This window comes from Nyctereutes procyonoides, unplaced genomic scaffold (assembly GCF_905146905.1).
Source record: "Nyctereutes procyonoides isolate TBG_1078 unplaced genomic scaffold, NYPRO_anot_genome, whole genome shotgun sequence".
In the NCBI taxonomy this organism is placed as follows: domain Eukaryota; kingdom Metazoa; phylum Chordata; class Mammalia; order Carnivora; family Canidae; genus Nyctereutes; species Nyctereutes procyonoides.
In genome coordinates this window covers 33,825,286-33,846,041 of record NW_026575133.1, presented here as the reverse complement: position 1 = coordinate 33,846,041, position 20,756 = coordinate 33,825,286, and the positions used below count along the sequence as shown (strand labels likewise).

General features: G+C 54.4%; 1 protein-coding gene across 1 annotated transcript; it reads left to right on the top strand.

Annotated features, from left to right (window-relative positions):
* Positions 1-3: 3 nt before the first annotated feature.
* ING5 (inhibitor of growth family member 5) lies at positions 4-17,653 on the top strand. Its single transcript, XM_055300047.1, has 8 exons — positions 4-74; positions 2,233-2,304; positions 4,718-4,884; positions 5,325-5,436; positions 5,609-5,702; positions 14,748-14,883; positions 14,999-15,060; positions 16,797-17,653. Exons 1-8 carry the CDS (start codon positions 38-40, stop codon positions 16,837-16,839), a joined length of 723 nt encoding a protein of 240 aa, XP_055156022.1. The 5' UTR covers positions 4-37; the 3' UTR covers positions 16,840-17,653.
* Positions 17,654-20,756: the final 3,103 nt, after the last annotated feature.

Here is a 20,756-nt window from a genome sequence, read left to right as displayed (position 1 = left end):
CCGCCCGCGCAGACCCGGAGCGCGGCCGCGGACGAAGATGGCGACCGCCATGTACTTGGAGCACTACCTGGACAGTAAGCGCCCCTCGCGGCCCTCGGGCCCGGCGCCCGCGCCCCGAGCCCCCCCGCCAGCCGCGCCCCGCGGGCACCAGGCGCCGCGCGCGGACCCCGAGGGCTCGCGGGGGGGCAGGGGCGGGCCGGCGGCGGCGAGGGCGGCGGGGGCGCGCGCGGGCGGGGCGGGGCCGCGAGGAGATGCGCGCGGGGGGCGCGGCGCGGGGTCCCACCGTCACGGCCGCGCCAATTCCAGGTGCGTCACGGAGGGGCGGGGCCGGCGGGCGCGGGGCGGGGCTCGCGTGACCAGGCCCCGCCCCCGCCCCCGGCCCCGCCCCCGCCCCGGCCGCAGCGCCCGCCCCGCCCGCCCCGCCCGCCCCGCCCTCCGCCGTCCCGGGCCCGGCCCGGCTCCCGGCCCCAACCCCGTCCCTCTCGGCCTCCTCCGCTGGCCCGGCCCCGCCCCCGCAGCGCGGTCCGGGGCAGGTGGTCGAGCCCCGCCCCCCTCGGACGCGGCGCCGGGCCTGGGGGCTCCGGCCCGGGGACTTGGGGGGCGGCCGTGGCGCGCGGAGGCCCCCGGGGTGCGCCTGTGCCGCGCGGCGTTGGGAGGGCGCTTGCGGCGGGGCTGGTCCGGGTGTCACCGGGCGGGGAGGCTCAGCGCGGGCAGACCTGGGGGGTCCTGCGCCCGCCGCAGCTCGTGCAGCTCGGCCTGGAGCCTCCGGACAGCTCCTGCGCGGATGGTTTCCTCCCTGGCCTCACAGAGGACAGTGCAGGCCGCAGCGGCCAAGGAGCCCGTCGGGGTCACGCCCTGGTCCCCGCCGGCCCGGCGCTGGCTGGGGACGGCCCCGGGGTGGGGCGGGCCGGGCCGGGTGCGCTGCAGCGCTGTACTGCTCGGGGAGTGCGTGGGGTACATACACGGCCATCGGTCATCGGGACCGGCCGCTCGGGACCCGCTCCTGCAGCCGCGGACAGGACACTCGGGAGGGAGCCCCTGCCCCCAGCGTGGTCGCCCAGCCCAACCCGAGCCCGGGAGGCCACGCGCCCCGTGCTGAGCTGTCTGCGGGGAGCACGGAGCACTGGGGCTTGCCCGGGCCTGTCGGTACCTGCCCCGCAGGTGATTGCATCCTGCACGGGGCACCTGTGCCGAGGCTCAGACTGGACGTGCGGCTTGATTTTTGAGCACCTGCTGTGTGCCGTGAAAGTAGCCTCGCCTCGAGCCTCATTTTCCTGGAACTTAACTTTCAAAGGAGGCAAGCTGATTTTTTTAATCACAGCAGATTAAGCTCCATGAAGGAGCCCAGCAGGTTGTGAGAGAGCCGAGGTGGCACTGTCCCACAGAGCCCAGGGTAGGACAGAACAGGGAGGTCTGCGCCCAGCCTGGAGGCGCCTCGTGGAGGGACTTTGTGCCGTTCTCCCGGTGAGCTGGGCACCTTTAAGCAGTAGCCTTGGAAAACTAGATTTTGCTCTATAATGATTGATGGAAGCTGGGGACAGTAGAGGGGGGTTGGCCCCGGGCACAGGAGCCCAGGTCGTGCCCATCGAGGCTATGCAGGCAGGCTGGGAGGTTGGCCTGGAGCAGGAGAAGGGCAGTGCAGTGGGCAAAACAGGGCAGGGAGAGGTCCTCCAGGGTGCGGTCCAGCCTGGTCTGTTTCACTGGAAATTAATTAACCTTGAGCAAATCAGAAGTTCAGTGCCTGGAGCAGAGCAGCCCCACTGCAGTGCCCAGCTGCTGCGTGGCCACCGCCCGCTGTATTGCGTAGCTTAGAGAGACTGTGTCCGACCAGGCATGGAGTCTGCCACATGGCACTGCCTGTGCCACCTCATGCTGCGGGTGTCAGACTAAAGCGGGGCAAGGACCCAACAGACCTCAGGATTTTGCTGGGGTATCGAGAGGGGAGGACTGGCTGGGAGTGTGGGGTGGAAAAGTCACATGGGTCACCTTCCCTGCTTCTGCTTGCAGCTCTCGGGTAAGTCCTCTCACGTTTCCAGCTCTGACAGTCCCTCAAGCCTGTCAGTCTCACCAGTATCGTACTCATTCTCCACAAAATATACCCTAATCCTTCTGTTCCCCGAATCCTAGCAGAAACAGAAAATGAAGTCAGATTATTATTTGTTGACTTTAGATGTAAAGTCTGCAAGGCGGCTTTTGTCCCGCTACTGACAAGTACATGTCTCTTTGTTTTAGGCATTGAGAACCTTCCGTGTGAACTTCAGAGGAACTTCCAGCTTATGCGAGAGCTGGACCAGAGGACAGAAGGTAGGTCCGGGCCTTGTAGCGCAGCCCCTGGTGGGCTCTGACAGCTGGGGAGAGTTGGCACCAGGATACTGGGGGTGGCCCTGGTCTCCCAGGGCAGTGGGGCTGGAGCCTGGCCTTCGGCGTTGGGCATTGGGTAGCGTCTAATGGAGAGTGCTGACACTTTAAAATTAGACTTCATTTCTTGGGTTTTAGCACACCTCCCTGTAGCATCTTTACGACCATCATCCGTTCCTCGTTACTTTCTCTTCCTTTTATTTTTATTTATTTATTTTTAAAGAGTTATTTATTTATTTATGACAGACATAGAGAGAGAGAGAGGCAAAGACACAGGAGGAGGGAGAAGCAGGCTCCATGCAAGGAGCCCGACGCAGGACTCGATCCCGGGACTCCAGGATCGCGCCCTGGGCCAAAGGCAGGCGCTAAACTGCTGAGCCACCTAGGGATCCCCCTTTCCCTTCCTTTTAAAAGGTTTTCTGGTTTCGAACTACGTACAGATAGTTTAAACAGATAGTACTTTGCGACCTCCTGGTATTTAGCTCTCGGTTTCTAAACATCCTATTTTTGCTGCTGTTTCTTACTTTGTTTCCCTTTTGCTTTGGGCTTTTTTTTGTTATCGTGGAACATGAAGGTTTGCTTCCCGCCTCCTCCCGCCCCTCCTGGCATTGTGGCTTAGAATCTGAATCTGCGGTAGATCAGGGATGGTGTTTCCTTTGTTATTTTTTTTTAAATTTTATTTATTCATGATAGAGAGAGAGAGGCAGAGGCAATAGGCAGAGGGAGAAACAGGCTCCCTATGGGGAGCCCAATGTGGGACTCGATCCCAGGACCCGGGGGTCACGCCCTGGGCCAAAGGCAGAGGCTCACTGCTGAGCCACCCAGGCATCCCAGGGATGGAGTTTCCTTCAGGACTCCGTGGATCTGGTTTGCAGCTGGGATGCATCACGGGCTATGCTGATGTGACCTCTCTTGAATACCTGTATTTTTCTCGGAGTTCATAATCGCTTTGTTTTCCACATTCCGTACACATTCCACATTTTCATTGTGTCTGCTGCACAGGTTATCTGCCCGTTCCAGGTTTGCTCTCTACACTCAGACCTTTCTCCTGGAGACTCCAGTCTTGTCGGTCTTGTCTGGGCTGGTTGTTTCTCAGGCTGTGGCACAGGCCCTGCCTCTGCTCATCTTTGGTGCAGGACCCCGATTCCTGTGTTGTAAACATCCTTTCTCTTGATGTGCTCCTTTGTCTTATTGGATACTTTTTTCCAGTAGTTTCCTGAAAAAAGGGTATGTGGGAAGGTAGCTTTCTTAAGATCCTGTACGTGTGAAAACATGCTTGTCCTGGTCTCCTCCTGGATGAACAGTTTAGCTGGGTATAGAATTCCAGATTGACCATCATCTTCCCTCCGCATGTGGAAGGCACTGCCACATTGTCTCCCAGATTCTGTGATGCCCGGGAGAAATCAGATGCTGTTTGGATTCCTCATCCTTTATATATGGGAGATCTTCCTCTCCTGTTTAGCAGCTTCTGGGCTGCCCTTTGTCCCTGTGGCTTCATGTATCATGGTGATGTGCTTGGTTATGAGTGATTTTCCAGTCATTGTGCCTTGCACATGTTTTGTAAGATCAGAATAGCTGTGGCTTCTGAGTAGCAAACACAGAGAATTCTTTTGTTATGAAATACAGTGTTTCTGTTCAGGAGTAAGCATGTATGTTTATAAATTGCCTAACAAATCCAACTTTGCAAACTTCTCCCTAGACGGAGGATGGAGCCTGTGGTGCCTGGGGCCCTCTGTGACCCTCCCCCGGGGACTTCCACCCTGAGTTTCCACCTGCAACACGTGTTCTCACCTCCCTAAACCAGAGAGTTCACAGTTGTATGTGTCTGCCCTTAGTATCAATGGAATCTCACAGCATGTTGTCCTTTGTGTCTTGCTTTTCTGTCTCAGTGCCACCTTTTATGGGATTAATCCACGTTGCTATGTATAATAGTAGTTGTGCTGCTTGGTGCTGGGTAGTGTTTTGCTGTGTGAATGGACCACAGCTTCTTGGTGTGTTTTACTGTAGATTGCTCATTTGGCTCATTTCATGGTCTCTGCACTTATGAATGTGTTTCCATATGTATCCTAAATCTAGGGTGTGTACTTAAAAGCCGGGTTGTTGTAGCTAAGGTGAGCATGAAATTTGTTATTCAAACAGGGACCATTGGGAGTTGGAGATGTCACAATGCTTACTCTCTGGGATGGCAGTTATACTCCGCAACATCCTGGGTTGTGCGATGGCTGTACCACCATGCTCCCACCAGCGGCGTTTCAGAGTTCAGTCAGCCCCTTCTTTGCTGCAACTTGGCATTGTTAAGCTTCACTTGTTATCGTGGAATCTCTTACAGGGATTAGCTTTTCCCTCATTTCTCTATCAGATAAGAAGGCAGAGATCGACATCCTCGCTGCAGAGTATATATCTACTGTGAAGACGCTTTCTCCAGACCAGCGCGTGGAGCACCTGCAGAAGATCCAGAGTGCCTACAGCAAGTGTAAGGAGTACAGTGATGATAAGGTGCAGCTGGCCATGCAGACCTATGAGATGGTGAGGAGGTGGGGGGCTGGGGGGCCGGGGGACAGCTGAGGGCCCGGGCTCCTCCCTGTCACGCGGGAAGGGACCAGCTGCTCAGAAATGGTGTATTTGAAGTGGAGGGGGTTAGGCTTTGATAGAGGGATGCTTCTGGAGGAAGCAGGCATTGGGGTGTCCTATATAATTGTAAACTTTATTTATTTATTCATGAGAGAGACACAGAGGCGGGCTCCCTCTGGGGAGCCCGAGGTTTCATCCCAGGACCCCAGGATCATGCCCTGAGCTGAAGGCAGACACTCAACTGGTGAACCACCCAGGCATCCCTTTTAGGAGTTTTCTTAATTAAAAACCCAGTTAAAGGGCAAGAAAGGGCTTCCTGGTTGATTTCCATTTGTGATTCTTGAGGTGTCTTGCTCTCATTTTTAAGTAAGACTTGTGAGCATCCTTTTGCACAGGTGGATAAACACATTCGAAGGCTGGATGCAGACCTGGCACGCTTCGAAGCGGATCTGAAGGACAAGATGGAGGGCAGTGACTTTGAAAGCTCTGGAGGACGAGGCTTAAAAAGTAAATCTGTTAATTTTTCTTTATTTTGATACTGTCATCTATGGAGTTTTGAAGAATTTTGGTGATGAATATGTTAGGAACATTCGGTAAATATATTTGAGTGACTTTGATCCTGCATTAGAATGTGAAGAGAATTGGGGTGAAGAGAATTGGGATGTTTGTTGTCTTTCAGAAGGTCGAGCTCAGAAAGAAAAAAGGGGCTCCCGGGGTCGTGGCAGGAGGACCTCAGAGGAAGATACTCCAAAGAAAAAGAAGCATAAAGGAGGGTGAGAGGCTCTTTTCTTTGTCTCTTTCTCCCCAAAGATCACTTAGCATTAGTATTTCCGTAGCATCTAGAAACACCAGTGGCAGCTAACAGCGAGGAAGTGGCTTCTGCATGCCCGCGGTGGGTGTAGTTCTGCGTGCTTTCCCAGTGCCGGTTCCAGCTCCCCAGGGCTCCCAGGGAGAGGGATCCGCCCCAGGTTTTACAGCTCGAGTGCGGAGGAGCTGGCTTTGCCCTGGGCGGTCCGATTCCACAATCCACGCCTTAGCCACTGTGTGTCCTGCCTTTTAAGCGACACTGTATTTATTGACAGTTCAGGCTAAGCCATGCTTTAGTAGCTAAATAGATAGCTATTCATTGTTTTATGTATAAATATATATTTTGGATATATTTGTTACCAAGTTGCATGACTGCATTTATTAAATATTTGTGTCATTTACCTTGAACTTCAGAATATTTCATTTAAAGCTTTCTCCTACCTGCTACCCCCACCCCCAAACTCTTTGTGTCTCTTCATGGAAGTAATTTTTACTTTTTTCAGAAGTGATTTTTAGAGTACAGAGAAAACAGTAAGCACCCGGTGGCTTCTGTGGAGGTGGTTTTCACAGGGGGAGATCTGAGAGTCAGTTTATTTTATTTTGTTTTGTTTTAATTTTATTATTTTATTTATACTTTTAGTTTTGTTTGTTCATGAGAGACAGAGAGAGAGAGAGAGAGAGAGAGCACGCGCACGAGAGGGGCAGAGACACAGGCAGAGGGAAAAGCAGGCTCCATCCCAGGACCCCAGGGTCATGCCCTGAGCCAAAGGCAGACATTCAACTGCTGAGCCCCCTAGGCGTCTCACAGTCAGTTCTTGACAAAAAAGGGGAGTTTTGGTTCTTAAGCCTGGTGTTTAAACTTTTAAGAAAAACCCCAAATGCCAGCTTGCAGTGTACAAATGCAGAACAGACTTGTAGTTTAATGAATTGCTCTGCGGCACATCCTCGTCTGTCATTGACTGCAGCCAGAAGCACTTCGTGTGCCCTGTTGGAATCACATCCTCCTTCCTCTGCCCCAAGTAAACATGACCCAGACTATGTCCTATTTCCATTCTTTGATGTTTAGTCCCCAACATGTGCATTTCTTGACACTATAGTTGAATCTTGCTCTTTCTCTTTTTATCTTTAAGTTTAACTTTATTAAGGAATAATTCACATACCATAAAATCTTATTTTAAGTTTATCCTTTAATGCTGTATTCAGTTTTGTTTTGTTTTTTTTTTTTTAAGTTATAGGACTATTCAGCCTTTCTGTTTCTTCTTGAGTCAGTTTTGGTAATCTGTGTCTTTCAAGGAATTGGTAGTTTTATATAAGTCAGAGTTATTGATATCAAGTTCCTCATGATATTACATGATTGTCTTTCTGTTGAAGGATCTGTACTGATGATTCCTCTTTTTAGACCTGATGTTGATAATTTGTCTTCTCTCATCTTGATCTTTACAGAGAATTAGAGTTTGGTTTTATTGGTTTTTATATTTTTTCTCTTATGTTTTTCTCTTTCACTGATTTCTGCTCATTTATTTTTAGTGGGGAGGGGCAGAGGGCAAGGGAGAGAGAATCTTTTTTTTTTTTTTTTACAGATTTTACTTATTCATGAGAGAAACAGAGAGACAGAGAGAGGCAGAGACACAGGCAGAGGGAGAAGCAGGCTCCTTGCAGGGAGCCTGATGTGGGACTCGATCCCGGGTCTCCAGGATCATCCCCTGAGCTGAAGGCGATGCTCAACCACTGAGCCACCCAGGGATCCCTGGAGAGAGAATCTTAAGCAGGCTCCACGCCCAGTGCAGAGCCCAACACCGGGCTCAATCTTGTGACTCTGAGATTGTGATGTGAGCTGAAATCAAGTGTCAGATGCTTAACTGACTAAACCACCCAGGTGCCCCTATTACTGCTCATTTTATTTTTTCCTTCCCACTGCTTGAATTTATTTTGCTTTTCTTTTTCTGGCTTTTTAAGGAAGTAGCTTAGATCGATGATTTTCATACTTTACTCTTTTTTTTTGGTATAGGTATTAAAGCTATACATTTTCTTCTAATTATTGTTGAATGTAATTACTATTTTAGCATATCCCACAAATTTGGATATGCGGTATTTTTATTTTTGTTCCATTCAAAATCTTTTAAAATTTCCTTGGTGATTTTCTTTGACTAATAGCTTATATAGATGTATGTTCTCAGCTTCTGGATGATTTGGGATTTTCCAGATAACTTTTCGGATTTCAATTTTTAAATTCTGCTATGATCAGAGAACATCATGTAATAAATATTCTCTGAAATTGATTAGACATGTGTTATGGTTTATGGTCCTTTTTGTATGTTCTCTATACCCTTGAAAAGAATGTCATGTTTTGCTGTTTTTGGTGGAGTGTTCTGCAGGTGTCAGTCAGACAGCTTGGTTGGTAGTTTTGTTGATCTTCTGGGTCCTTACTTGTATTCTGTTTACTTGATTCATAAATTACTAAGGGAAGAGTGTTGAAATCTCCAACTCTAACTATGGATTTGTCTATTTTTCCATTCTGCCAGTTTTTGCTTTACGCATTTAAAAGCTCTGTTATTTGTTGATACATACACATTTAGGGTTTTCTAAAAATACCTTGACACCTTCATTGTTAACGAAATTTTTTCTTTTATTTATTCCTTGTAATAGTCTTTGTTTGGAAGTCTACTTGGTCTGATATATGATAGTCACTCCAGTTGTCTTATGATGAGTTTTTGCATGTGTATCTTTTTCCTGTTTCATTCTTCTACTTTCAACATATTTATGTGTTTGTATTTAGAGTGGGTTTCTTGAGGTCAGCAAAATTGAGTCTTGCTTTTTTATCTAATCTGACAATCTCTGATTTTTCACTGCAATAGAGTACTCAGATAAAGCATAATTACTGAATATGATTGGATTTGAATTTATCCTCTTGCTGTGAGTTGCCTGTGTCATCGTGTCATCTCTTAGTGTCTTCTTTTAGATTAATCAAGTATTTTTTGGGATTTTTTTTTTCGTATTCCATTTTAAAGACTGTTCATAAACTTAACACACTGGACTTCAAATAATATTATGTTACTTCATGTTTAATGTAAGAACCGGCCACAAGTTTTTTTTTTTTTTTTTTTTTTTAAGATTTTTATTAGTCAGAGACAGGAGAAGCAGGCTCCATGCAGAGAGCCCGATGTGGTACTTGATCCCAGGACCCCAGGATCACGCCCTGAGCTAAAGGCAGGTGCTCAACTGCTGAGCCACCCAGGCATCCCTGGGACTCCAATTACATGTATGTTAGCTTGCTATTTTCCCACAGTTCACTGAGGCTGTGCTCATTTTTTTGGTCAGTGGTTTTCTTTCTGTGTTTCTGTTTGGATAGTTTCTATTACTTTATTTTCAAGTCTTTTTTCTTTGTAGTTTTCTTTAGTGAATATTCCACATAAGAGATTCTCTTGTAAGGAAGTTCTATCTATCTATCTATTTAATTTTACTTTCTACTTATGTTACATTTATATATATATATATTTTGAAATATTTTATTTATTCATGAGAGACCCAGAGAGGCAGAGGGAGAAGCAGGGGAGCCTGATATGGGACTTGATCCCAGGACCCCAGGATGACTATCTGAGCCAAAGGCAGACACTCAACCCCTGAGCCACCCAGAGCCCACATTTTTATTTTTTTTACGTCTTTGAACATAAATGTTTATAGTAGCTTTTGAAAGATCATCTTTTCTGAATCTATTTATTTCCAAGTATGTGTCTTTCTTTCTTAAAAAACCCATTTATTAAGGTATGGTTGACATGGAAAAAGCTTTACATATTTAACATACACAGTTTGAATAGTTTGGCAGGTCTGTTTCTACTGGCTGATTTAAACCAAGTCATATTTTCTTGCTTCTTCACATATCTAGTAATTTTTTCTTTTGGACGTTAGTCATTATGAATGTTATATTGTTGACTATCTGGATTTGTTGTCTTCATTTAATGGATGTTGATTTTTTTTTTAAGATTTTTATTTATTTATTCATGAGAGACACAGCAAGAGAGGCAGAGACACAGGCAGAGGGAGAAGCAGGCTCCATGCAGGGAGCCCGATGTGGGACTCGATCCCGGGACACCAGGATCACGTTCTGGGCCAAAGGCAGGAGCCCAACTGCTGAGCCACCCAGGGACACTCCCCCACACACCTTTTAGGATTTTTTATTTGAGAGAGAGGGAACACAAGCAGGGAGGAAGAGCAGAGGGAAAAGGAGAAGCAGACCCCCTGCTGAGCAGGGACCTTGATGTGATGTGGGGCTGGATCCTAAGACCCTGAGATCGTGACCTGAGCCAAAGGCAGTCGCTTAACTGACTGAGCCACTCAGGTGTCCTCAGAAAATATGTAGCTGTGTGATGTATCATGTGGCTGTTTCAATAAAACTTTATTTATAGGGATCCCTGGGTGGCGCAGCGGTTTAGCGCCTGCCTTTGGCCCAGGGCTCGATCCTGGAGACCCGGGATTGAATTCCACGTCAGGCTCCCGGTGCATGGAGCCTGCTTCTCCCTCTGCCTGTGTCTCTGCCTCTCTCTCTCTCTCTCTCTCTCTCTCTGTGACTATCATAAATAAATTCAAAAAAAACTTTATTTACAGAAACATCCAGTTAGGGGCCCTGAGTGGCTGAGTTGGTTAAGTGTCTGCCTTTGGCTCAGGTCATGATCTCAGGGTCCTGGGATCCAGCCCCATGTCAGGCTCCCGGCTCAGTGGGAAGTCTGCTTCTCCCTCTTCCTTTGCCCCTCCTCCTTGCTTGTCTTCTCTCTCCCTCTCTCAAATGAATAAAAGCTTTTTTTTAAAAAAAAAACAAAAACAAAAAAACATCCAGTTAACTGCAGGCTGTATCGTGCCAACCCCTAGGTTAGGGTAGCCTTTCTCTAAGGTTAGCTAAGTTGTACTGCTACGGTGTAACCCACAGTGTAACCCTTCTGGGTTCTCCTCGGGACACCTTTTGAACTGATTGAGGCCTCGCCATGCTGGCCGGGTAGAGCAGAAATGTTGTGGCACGTGCATGTGAGCTGTGGCAGTTCGCTCCTAGCTCCCCTGCATTCTCTGCCTGGACTCATGGGATCCCACCCTGTGCACAGCTTAGTTTTGTGAAAACCTCAAAGGGATGCCTTTGCAGATTTTTGGAGCACATCCGCTTTACCTTCTTCCTTTCTGGCACCTTGCCACCAGATTCCAGAAGCCTCTCCTGGAACTTGAGGCCTTTCCCTCATTTCTGGACACCCGTGCTGTGTCTGGTGTTCCTGCTGGTGACCTGAGGCGTGGGAAGCTGAGGTGATGGCAGGGCCCACTTTGTTTGTTTACCTTCTCTGAGGGTGGCAGTCCTGCTGCCTGCCGCCTCTTCCAACGTCTGGGAACAGCTGCGCCATGTGCTGTGTCGTTTTCTGGTTGGTTCACAGCGGGAGGGCCAGTCGTGCCTGTTGTGCTGTGTGGTCAGAAGTGGGTATTTTTTTCTTTTCTCTTTTAGATAAGCTCCGTAAATCCTTCATGTGTGAGTTTTTCTCCATCCCTTTCTTTTTCCACAATTTTCCTTTTGAAGAACCTGGACTGTTTTGTCTCCTAGCGTTTCCCAGACTTTTGATTTTGTTGACGAGATGGGAAACCTGGCGAGTGTACATCTTTACTAAACATGTGGATGGCGCGCTTCCTCGTTTCCTCGGGGGATTTGCTTGATCTCTGACTGGAGACACCTGGTCGCGTGCGTGCACCTGCTAGAACTGGTTGGCGGGGTGTTGTTGGCCGCGGGGCCGCGGGACCTGCTGTGCACAGGGCTGCTGGGCCCGTGCCATGGTGGCCACTGGGAGCAGTTACACAGGGAGGAGACCGATGGTGTGGTGCTTCGTACGTTGTCGTTTTCTGTTCTAGATTATCCACTGGATTCCTTTTTTTGTAGATTTTAGTTCCTTTCTGTAAAGGGTCTATATTTGCATTCATCTTACTCGTATTTTTCCTGCAACAGATACTTAAAGCTCGCGTCTGCGGATTTTCACTGCAGGTCATTGATGCCTCTGCTCCTGCTAGCCAGCCTCTCGGGGTTTTAGCCAGGTTTTCCTGCTCCTTTCTCGTCCTGTAGCTTTTAGCATCTCAGTTTGGAGGTAAGAGGAACACACGGGGTGAGCTCCCTGCCCAGGAGGCATTTATTTTGCTTTTGGTCCAGGCAAACCGCAGCAGGGAGGCTGGGAGCCCTGTTCCCGGGCCCAGTCCCTTCTGCGTCAAAGGCCTCATGAGGGGAGGCCCTCCCCAGTTCCTGATGAGAACGCACGGTTTCTTTTTCTTCCCGGAAGGCGGCCTGTGTGGCTGGTCAGTGCTCTGGTGGTGCTTGGCTTTCCTTTCTCGTGTCCTGCCTGCACAGTTTCTCGGTTGGCGCGGGTCAGGAGGAGGAGGCTGGCTAGGCCAGAGGCAGGCCGCCTCCCCGAGAACACGGCAAGGACCCGTGCTCAGCCTCTGCAGCCTCTGAACAGCCCCTGGGTTCAGTGGATGGGCTGTGGGGTCGCTGCTGCCCTGGTGTCTGTGGCCATGCTGGCTCAGGGTGGCGCCCAGAGGGCCGCTGGCCCTTGGCTAAGCCCAGGTGTGGCTATGGGCCCCCCTCGGCCGTCACACATCTGGCCCTTGTCGTCCACAGCTCTCCAGTGTCTTTAAAATGTGGTCTTAGCAGCTGACGGGGCTTGTGTTCCTGACTTGGCGCAGGAGGTTCTAGTCGGCCCGCCCCTCGCTGATGAGACCCCAAAGGCCCGGTAGTTTCTGGAGACAGCAGGCGGCCTCATTGGCCTCGTCAGCAGGGCTTCGCCTGCAGGGAAGGAGGCCCGGCTCTTGGTGGGGTTGGAGCCTCCCAGAGGCGCGTGCCCCAGGCCGTTCCTCAGGCCGCCCAGTGACCCGCACGGCTTGCCGCCGGCTACGTGCCCATGCTGAGGCGGCCGGGCGCGCGGCTCTCCCGGATGCAGACGGGCCGGGGTGTGCGTCGCTGACCACTGTCTGACGGCCCTGAGGAGGTGGATGGCTCGGCCGCTGCTTCCCCAGCCTTCCTGTCGGGCTGGCCGCGGCTGAGAAGGGGGACGTCGGGGGGGATGTTTGCAGAGCTCCTCGGCAGGTCGGGCCGGACCTGGCCCTTCTGCGCGGTGCCCCCGAGTGGCAGTGCTGTCACTGGATGCTGGCACAAGCCAGACGGGCTCGCTGACATGAGGGGAGTGTGAAGGTGTGGGGCCTGCCCGGACGTCCGGTTCCAGCTTGTGCTTGGGAATCACATCAGGAGTTTGAGGCACGGGTGGCCCCTGGCACTGCTCAGGATGAGGGATGCCCAGTGTCCGGGGAACTCGGCCTGCGCCCCGCAGGGCCGGAGCGTGGTGGCCAGGGCTGTGGACGTGGGGGCTGCAGCCTGCCAGGAAAGCGGGGAAGGCCTTCTTCCTGGGACCTCCTGGGGCCCCCTCCACGCTCCACCCCAGAGCGCCCCAGGGGAGACTGGAGAAGTGCCCGAGGGCCACCCCGAGGCCTCCCCCCGGTGGGCTGGTGCCTTGAGCCCGGGGACGGGCGCTCAGGTCAGGTGTCAGCTGTGGTGTGAACATTGTGTGAAGCTTCGCGAGCGGAGCCCGCAGAGCGGCTGAAGCGTGGTCGGCACCCGGAGGGCGCGCACCTGCGTGCATCTGTGGGGGACCCCGCGGCAGGTTGGTTGATCGTCCAGGTGAGTCCCGGGGAGGAAGAGCCCCCGATGGGCAGGACGCGGGCCAGCGGGGGCGAGATGCACTCTCCGTAGGTTTGGCAGAAAACGGAGCAAACCCCGTCGTAGGCCGGAGGGGAGCCCGCGGCCTGGGAGCGTGCGGATGGAGCAGCGTACGTCTGTGATGCGGGCAGATTTCAGATAAAGAGAGCAAGTCCTGTGTGTTCCCAGAGACGAGAGCAGCTCGCCTGTAGAGGCAAGAGGCTCCCCCAGGCTCTGGGGCCTTCAGGGGCATCGCTTAGTCCAGTGGGCAACACTCACCCCGGGCAGGGGGTGCTCCCACAGAGGACAGCTGGGGGGTACCCTGGGGGGCAACGTGGAGTGGAGGGGTGCCCCACGGGGCCGGCGGCCTGGTGGCGTGTGGCTGAGCCTGGGCGTCTGATGGTGGGGAGACAGCGTTTCTAGACGGGCCGCATGGGAGAAGCAGGCTTGTCACCGGCGTGATGGTTGCGGCCTGCTGGGTTTCTCAGCCTCCCCTCCAAGTTCTCGGTGTGAACCCGGTGTGTTTCCCCACAGTTGTGTTTGGAATTACGCGTGTGCTCTTGGTTCTGGAGGGTGAGGTAGGGAGGGTTTCCTTTCTTGGCTGATTGGAGCACAGTGTCGACGTTCCCCTGCAGCCGGCTCCTGAATCATGGAAGAGTGACGCCCCAGCCCTGCCCGCTGTGACACGGCGAACACCCGTGCGCCCTCCCACCTGCTTGGCTGCAGGGCTGGGGGCAGCCCACGCGGAGGGAGGCATGGGCTGGGCCGCGGGTTAGTGACCTAGGGGGCTGTGGGGAGGGGGCAGCAACAGGCCTGCGTCACGGGGAGGGCGGGGTGACGGCGACATGTGGTCAGAAGTGGCCTGCTGGCAGGTGGGCGGCTGGGGGGTGGGAGGGGGCTTCCAGGACGTACAGCTCCAGGAATGGGGCAGGTATCTGGTGGCTTCCAGGTCTTGGGGTGCAGGTGCGTGAGCACGTATACCGGGTATGCGACCAGACCAGCTTGGGTTGGGGTCCAGGGTTCTCAAGTGTCGACCCCTGGCAGCTGGTGAGGGGTCTGTGGCTGCCCCGGGGGACAGGGCCCCTGAGACACTGGGGGGGCGGGCCTGGGGGGTTGGGCGCGGAGCCACGGGAGTAGGTCCTGTCCAGAGGGAGGGACGAGATGGGAATGGGTTCCTGTCCCCAGAGTGGGACCAAACCCCAGTGCCCCGTGGTGAGTGCTTCCCCCCACCCTCTGGGGTGCCTCTGCGTCGCATCTTGTTGTGTACCACCCCCACCCCCTGCTGCTCACAGCTGTGGTTTCCCTGCAGGTCAGAGTTCACTGACACCATCCTGTCTGTACATCCCTCTGATGTGCTGGACATGCCTGTGGACCCAAACGAGCCCACCTACTGCCTGTGCCACCAGGTGTCCTACGGGGAGATGATAGGCTGTGACAACCCGGACGTGAGTGTGGGCGCTGGGCACAGGCCTGGGTTGAGGCACTGCCCCCGCGGGGACGGGGTGGGGAGTGTTGCCGTCCACGTCCGTCCTCACTGCGGCTCTCCCCTCTGCCCTGCAGTGTCCTATTGAGTGGTTTCACTTCGCCTGTGTGGATCTGACCACAAAACCCAAAGGAAAATGGTGAGTATGGGGCGCTGCGCTTCCTGCCTGCGGGGTGTCCTGCACGCTGGTCCCTCCAGGCCTGGGTTGTGGCCTCGGGCACTGCGGGTGCAGCACTCCTGGTTCCTGGGGCTGAGCCCGTGGAGGGGCATCTGCTGCCCACCTCACCTGCGCGCAGCCTCTTACGATGCTAGCCTTATTCTTCTAGAGAACCGCTGTTCTGACTCCTCCAATTGAGGCAGCGATACTCTTAAATAGAAGCGTGAGATGAGGAGCTCTTTTCCCTGGAGAATTTTTGGGAAAAGGTGAAGAGCATGAGCATTAGGACAAGTCCACACCTGGGCACAGGCCGGGAACCCGCTGCGGGGCTTCTGCATAGTTGGTGTGCAGAGCACTTGAGCACCTTCTGTTCCTGAGCCTTGGATTCAGTGGCAGTAGCAGGTTTTGTGTTGTTCTTGAGATTTTGTTTAAATAAAAACCAGGTTTTATTTTCCTGTGGTTAAGATGGACATACGTCCTAAAATGAAATCTCGGGAATCTGGTTTTCCGTGTTTGCGTGTGCGTGTGGATGGAGGAGATGAGAAACCCCTGGAGGACAGTCCGTGAGCGACGGCAGAGGGGGCGCTCACAGGTCCGGCAGCCACATGCGGTCCTGACACCGGGTCACCTCTGGGAGTCCGGGCAGTGATGGGACGCGCCCCTGACAGTGCCCTGCAGCTGGGTCCGGGAACCTGAGCAGGGGGCTGCTGGCCCAGCCAGGGGCAGGTGTGGCTCGTGGTAGGGCACAAGGTGGGGAGATTTGACTTGAGTTTGGACATGGGTTTGGGCTGTTTGTGGAACTCCTGGGCGGAAGAGTCGGTAGGCGACAGAAAGTCATTTTGTTCTTGGGAGGGCCGTGTAGATGGGGTCCACCCACCGTGGGCCAGGAGCGGGGCAGGACCACCAGGGCCGGGGAGGCCAGGGGGGCCCCACCCCTGCTATCTAACTCCGTGTTTCTCTGGGGTCTTTCCAGAAACACAGTGTGTCAGGCTTCTTCCCTGTTAAGTAAGATTCCAGCTCTGACATGTTCTTGCGGCATGAGCCTGCATGTGAGCATGTGCACTGGGGGAGCTTTGCTTCCTCCGGGCAGCGGCGGCGCGCTCAGCGCTCGCTCAATGGCACGGACCAGACACGGAGTGGCGGCCGGGGCCTGGGTGGGCGCCGTCACGTACACATCAGCCGCCTCCGGGCCTCCTGCATCGGGAGCTAGGAGGGCGGAGCTGGAGGGCAGCTGGAACGTCCCCTAGGGTCACTGCCAGCCGCCAGGGTCCGGGAGTGACCGAGGGCCGCCCCGCCCCGTGTCTGAGACGCTGACCCCCGCTTGCCCCGGGCCACCAGGGAGCACTTGCCGACCATGCGGTCTCCGGGGTCCCTGCTGGCCGGCCTCCGGGCTCGGGCGCCAGCACCTCTGGTCTGCCGGCGCCACTGTGGGTGTGGCCTCCACTTCCATCGCTGGCGACCGCATGAGCACACAAGGGACCAAGTAACTTGATCGCGAGGAGCGTTCATGCATAGGAACAGTGTTGCTCATTGATGGTCAGCTCAGAACATGTGCTGGTGAGGGGGACTTGCTGGGGGTTCCCCGGGGGGCTCCCGACTGGAGGGCCGCGTGCAGTGCGCGCCGTCCCCTGGCACGGTCACGGGTCCCCCGGGGTGCCCGGGCAGGTGGGCTGGGGCGTCTGCGCGCACACGGCTGCTCACTGTGCCTCTCTCCCCAGGTTCTGTCCACGCTGCGTTCAGGAGAGGAGGAAGAAGAAATAAGTCTGGTGCTCAGATCAGAAGAGCGAGTTAACATATTCCGTCTTCGTGTTGCAATATTTTCTCTTCGTTTTAAAACTACCTTGTTTCAAACAATATTTAAAATCTCAGTGGCCAGTTGTAATTCTGGATGCTTCCTAAGACAAACAAGAATCATCTGAGCCCTGTTTGCACGAGGAGCGATCTCCCGGGGACTTGCCGCAGTGACTTCACCCTTCAGACTTTGTACAGGCCCCGCGCCAAGCGTGGCGGGCACGCCGAGCCGCCCCTCCGCAGCTGGGGCGAGGGCGTCCTGGGGCTGCCCCCCGGCTCCCCCACGCGCACATCTGTCCCCGCGAGGCCTTGCTGGAGGGCATCTTCTGCGTCCGAGCTCTGCGCCCGCCGGAGCCCGCGGCCTGCCCGGGAGGACGGGCGCTCCCTGGGGGAGGGGGCTCCGCTCCACTGTGCACTGCCTTTTCCGTCCAGACTCCCAGTTCCCTCCGTGAGGGTTTTACCTTCTGGAGTAAACGGCTCTTCATTAGCACCCCCCGGGCGGTCGTTGCCGTGACCCGCCCGCAGGAGACGTGTGACAGACGGCTGATGCTCCGTTTCTCTGGGAATTCCCCACGTTTTTACTGTGAAGATGAAATTATCATAATAGCATGAAGATAGTGGGTCTGTGTGTACGTGAAGTGCGTCCAGTCCAGTAAGAGCTGATTTTAAACCTGTCCTGTCACACACCGCTCAGCAGCTTGTGTCCGCGGGGACGACAATTATGTGATGCGATTTGTGAATTTCTCGTGCCACGGCAATTCTGGAATGAAGCTAGGAAACCACAGTGTGTTTTGTTTAATATGCATTCACTGAATCAATTTTGAACCGTGTTTTAGGTAATAGTTGGGGGACATCGCATACGTTTGGTGTGTTGAGATCCATTTGTGATGGTGCGTAGCGGGACTCCTGGGAGCGTTCCGGACTCTCAGACCCTCAGCCTACGTGTAGAGGAGTCCAGGGAGTCCTGAGGAACGAGGGAAACCTGTTTCTGTCCCCAAGCCAGGAAGAGAAGTCCAGGAGGTAGGGTGGCGATGCAGAATTCCCCAATGAAGAGGAACCTGGTCCCTTTCTGAGGAGGCCTCCGGAACGCGCCTCCAGTGGTCTGCTTCCCCGCGCGCTTCTCCTGTTCTCTGATGTTTCTCCGGGCACAGGGGCGCCTGGGGGCTGCGTCCTGGACGGGCCGCCCCTCGCCGACCAGCTCCTGTCGGTCAAGGACAGCTGGGACATTACCTGGGGCGGCAGAGGGCGGCGGGGGCCCGGCTGGCGCCTGCGCCTGTTTGTTGGCGGGTCAGCCTGCGCCAGCTGTGCCGTCCTGCCGTCCTTCCCGAGCGCGCCAGGAGCAGGCCTTGCCTCCAGTTGGTGGCAGGGGGGTCGGTTTGGAGAGGGCAGCCCTTTCCGTCGCGGGCCTGATGCCTTCCTGCCGTGCAGAGACAAGGGGCGGGGGCCCGGAGGAGCGCCGGCCGCCACCAGCACCTCGGTCTCACTGCCGCTGAAAACCAGGCTCGTTTGTACTTAGTAACTTAGCTCTTTGTTAACACAGGTGTTTAAAGATCGTGGGGAATAAATTGAGGAAAAGTGTTTTCTTCACTCTCTTACCAGTTTTTGTGGAGAGCACAGCAATACACGGTTTGCGATACTTCTTGGGAGGCCCGCTTGATGCTGCCCTGCATCTTCAACACCTCCCAGCGCGTGGTCGCAGCACAGCCGGTGACTGAGGGGGTGCGGGGCATGGGCGGGCTCGGGCGGCACCTGGCTTCCAGGCCTCGCTCTTTGGCAGGAGGGACGGGCGGCATCCCCGCGGAGCCTGTGTTCTCCCGTGACCGTGTAACAGCCCAGGGGCCCACCTTTCCTTTTCAGGTTTCTGTGCCTACCTGTTTCTAGCGTTTACTTTGTCGGTAAAGTCATGCTTTGGAGAGGGCATGGCGCGGGCCAAGTAGGAAGGTCCTTTCCCTGCGAGGCCGTTTGGGCTGTGGCGCCGACCGGCTGCCCTCCCTGCCTGTGGATGCTGTCTGCAAGTCAGAGCGACACGTGGGGACGGATGCTTGCTTGGGAAAGATGTCCTGCCCCCGGCCTGGCTCTAGCCCCGCAGGGATGGCTGGCACCACGCCCTGAGGCCCGGCCGCCTGCGTCCGGGGTGATTCCCACCCGCCCCCGTCTGCCTGCCAGGCACCAGGTGTGCCCCGGGCGGCTGCAGAGCCCTGTTCCTGGGGTAGAGGGGGGTCCGGGCTGGCCCCAGAGGTCCCCCTTGCAGCCATAGCTGAGCCGAGGGTGTGGGCCCTCAGTGGCTGCCAGGTTTACCTGTAGGGAAGGAGAGCCTTGCGCAGGGGGCTCGGCGTGTTCCTGTTCTCCGTGCTAGGGTAGCCGTCGGCGGTTTGACGGAGAGCCTCTCGCTTCCTGTAGGAGAACACATGCTGCACTTAGAAAAGTAGTTCAACTGAGCCCCCACGTCCCTGGCTGTGCTGGTGGAGCTGCTGGTGGGGTGGAGACCCTGAGCCAAGGCCCATGAGACTGTCCCCACAGTGCAGCCTGGGGTCCCCGGGCAGGCGGGCGTGAGAGGAGACTGGCCGTGACCACGGGAACCTGGTGGCTTCTGGTCCGCGCAGGGCAGCAGGCGCGCAAGACACAGTGGTGCGCGCAGTAACAGAGGGGTTTGCTGGCTCGCGTGGGGACGATGGCCAGGTGCACTCCGGGCCCATCGCAGGGGCCACGTGGCCCTCTGCCTCCTGTCCTGGAGCTGGGGGCCCTTGGCGGGGACGGCTTCGAGCCAGAGCACTGTCCGAAGAGCAGCTTCCTCGTGTGGCCACAGCCACAGTTTGGACCCTTACCGTGCGCCTTGGACATGGAAAGTTTTCCTCAATTGTTAGTGAGCCGTGACTGGTCCTCGTTCCCTGTGCTGAGAGGAGTTTCAAAAACAGGAAGTCTAAGAAAAATGTTCTCGTTAGGAGAGAGTTCTATGAAGCTTCTTTCTTTCTACAAATGTATTTTGTGGTGTTCATTTTTACCACATTTCATCCAAAAAGATAATGCAGCTTTAACACGAATGTTACATTTTATTTTCAAGGAATTATCTATGTTCCCTTTGTAAAGGAAAGATACTATTGTAAATCTTTTTATTAAATAACGTAAAGATGTATATCTGTATTTTTGGATCACCTTATAGATTATGGATATATTGTTTAATAAATAAAGTATTTTTTGGAACAAACGTTTGAGAATGAAATGTTCTGGGACATGATAAAACGTCAGCGCTGTGGCCAGAGGCATTAATTACTGCCTGCGCGGGCGTGCAGCGAGTGAGAGCAGGGCGGCCTGGGCAGGACCCTGGCCTCCGCGAGCTTGGGGCCCCCGGTGGCCTGAGCTGCACCGTGGTGTCAGGAGCTCACAGGAAATGTCAGGGGAGAGCACTTGGGGTCGTTTTATAGATATTAGGTGCCTTCCCTGGAACAGAAGGTGTGCCCTCCGGGGTCTGACTAGGCATCAAGACCCCTTTGGGAGCCAAACAGTCCTTAGGACATTTTTCCTTGAGGAGTGCTAATGGTCAGGGTCCTAAAAGCCCAACGTGGTCACCACAATCGAGGGGCCCAGCCTCTCACCTGTATTCCGGTTGAAAACCAATTCACAGACCCAGCATCTTCGCTGGAGGGAGGGCCTGCACATCCACGGAGTCCCAACCTCGGCACTCTAGGGGTACCTGCAGCCGTTTGTTAGGGTGACTGCCCAGGAAACACCACCGGTGTAATCCCTACTGGTTCTGAGTGCTTACCAAGTGCCAGAGGTCCGCAGTGCCCCTGGACTACTCGTCCAGGAGGGCCGATCGTGATCAGGTGCCAGGTAACGCTTGTCAACGTGCGGCCACAGGTCCCCCGTCTGAATGTGCCATTGAAACG

Excerpts from the sequence above, each read along its gene's own strand:
- ING5 (XM_055300047.1), top strand. The coding sequence starts at position 38 with ATGGCGACCGCCATGTACTTGGAGCACTACCTGGACA. Across the intron at positions 2,305-4,717 it reads GCTGGACCAGAGGACAGAAG|ATAAGAAGGCAGAGATCGAC; the intron begins GTAGGTCCGGGC and ends TTTCTCTATCAG. Across the intron at positions 15,061-16,796 it reads ACAAAACCCAAAGGAAAATG|GTTCTGTCCACGCTGCGTTC; the intron begins GTGAGTATGGGG and ends CTCTCTCCCCAG.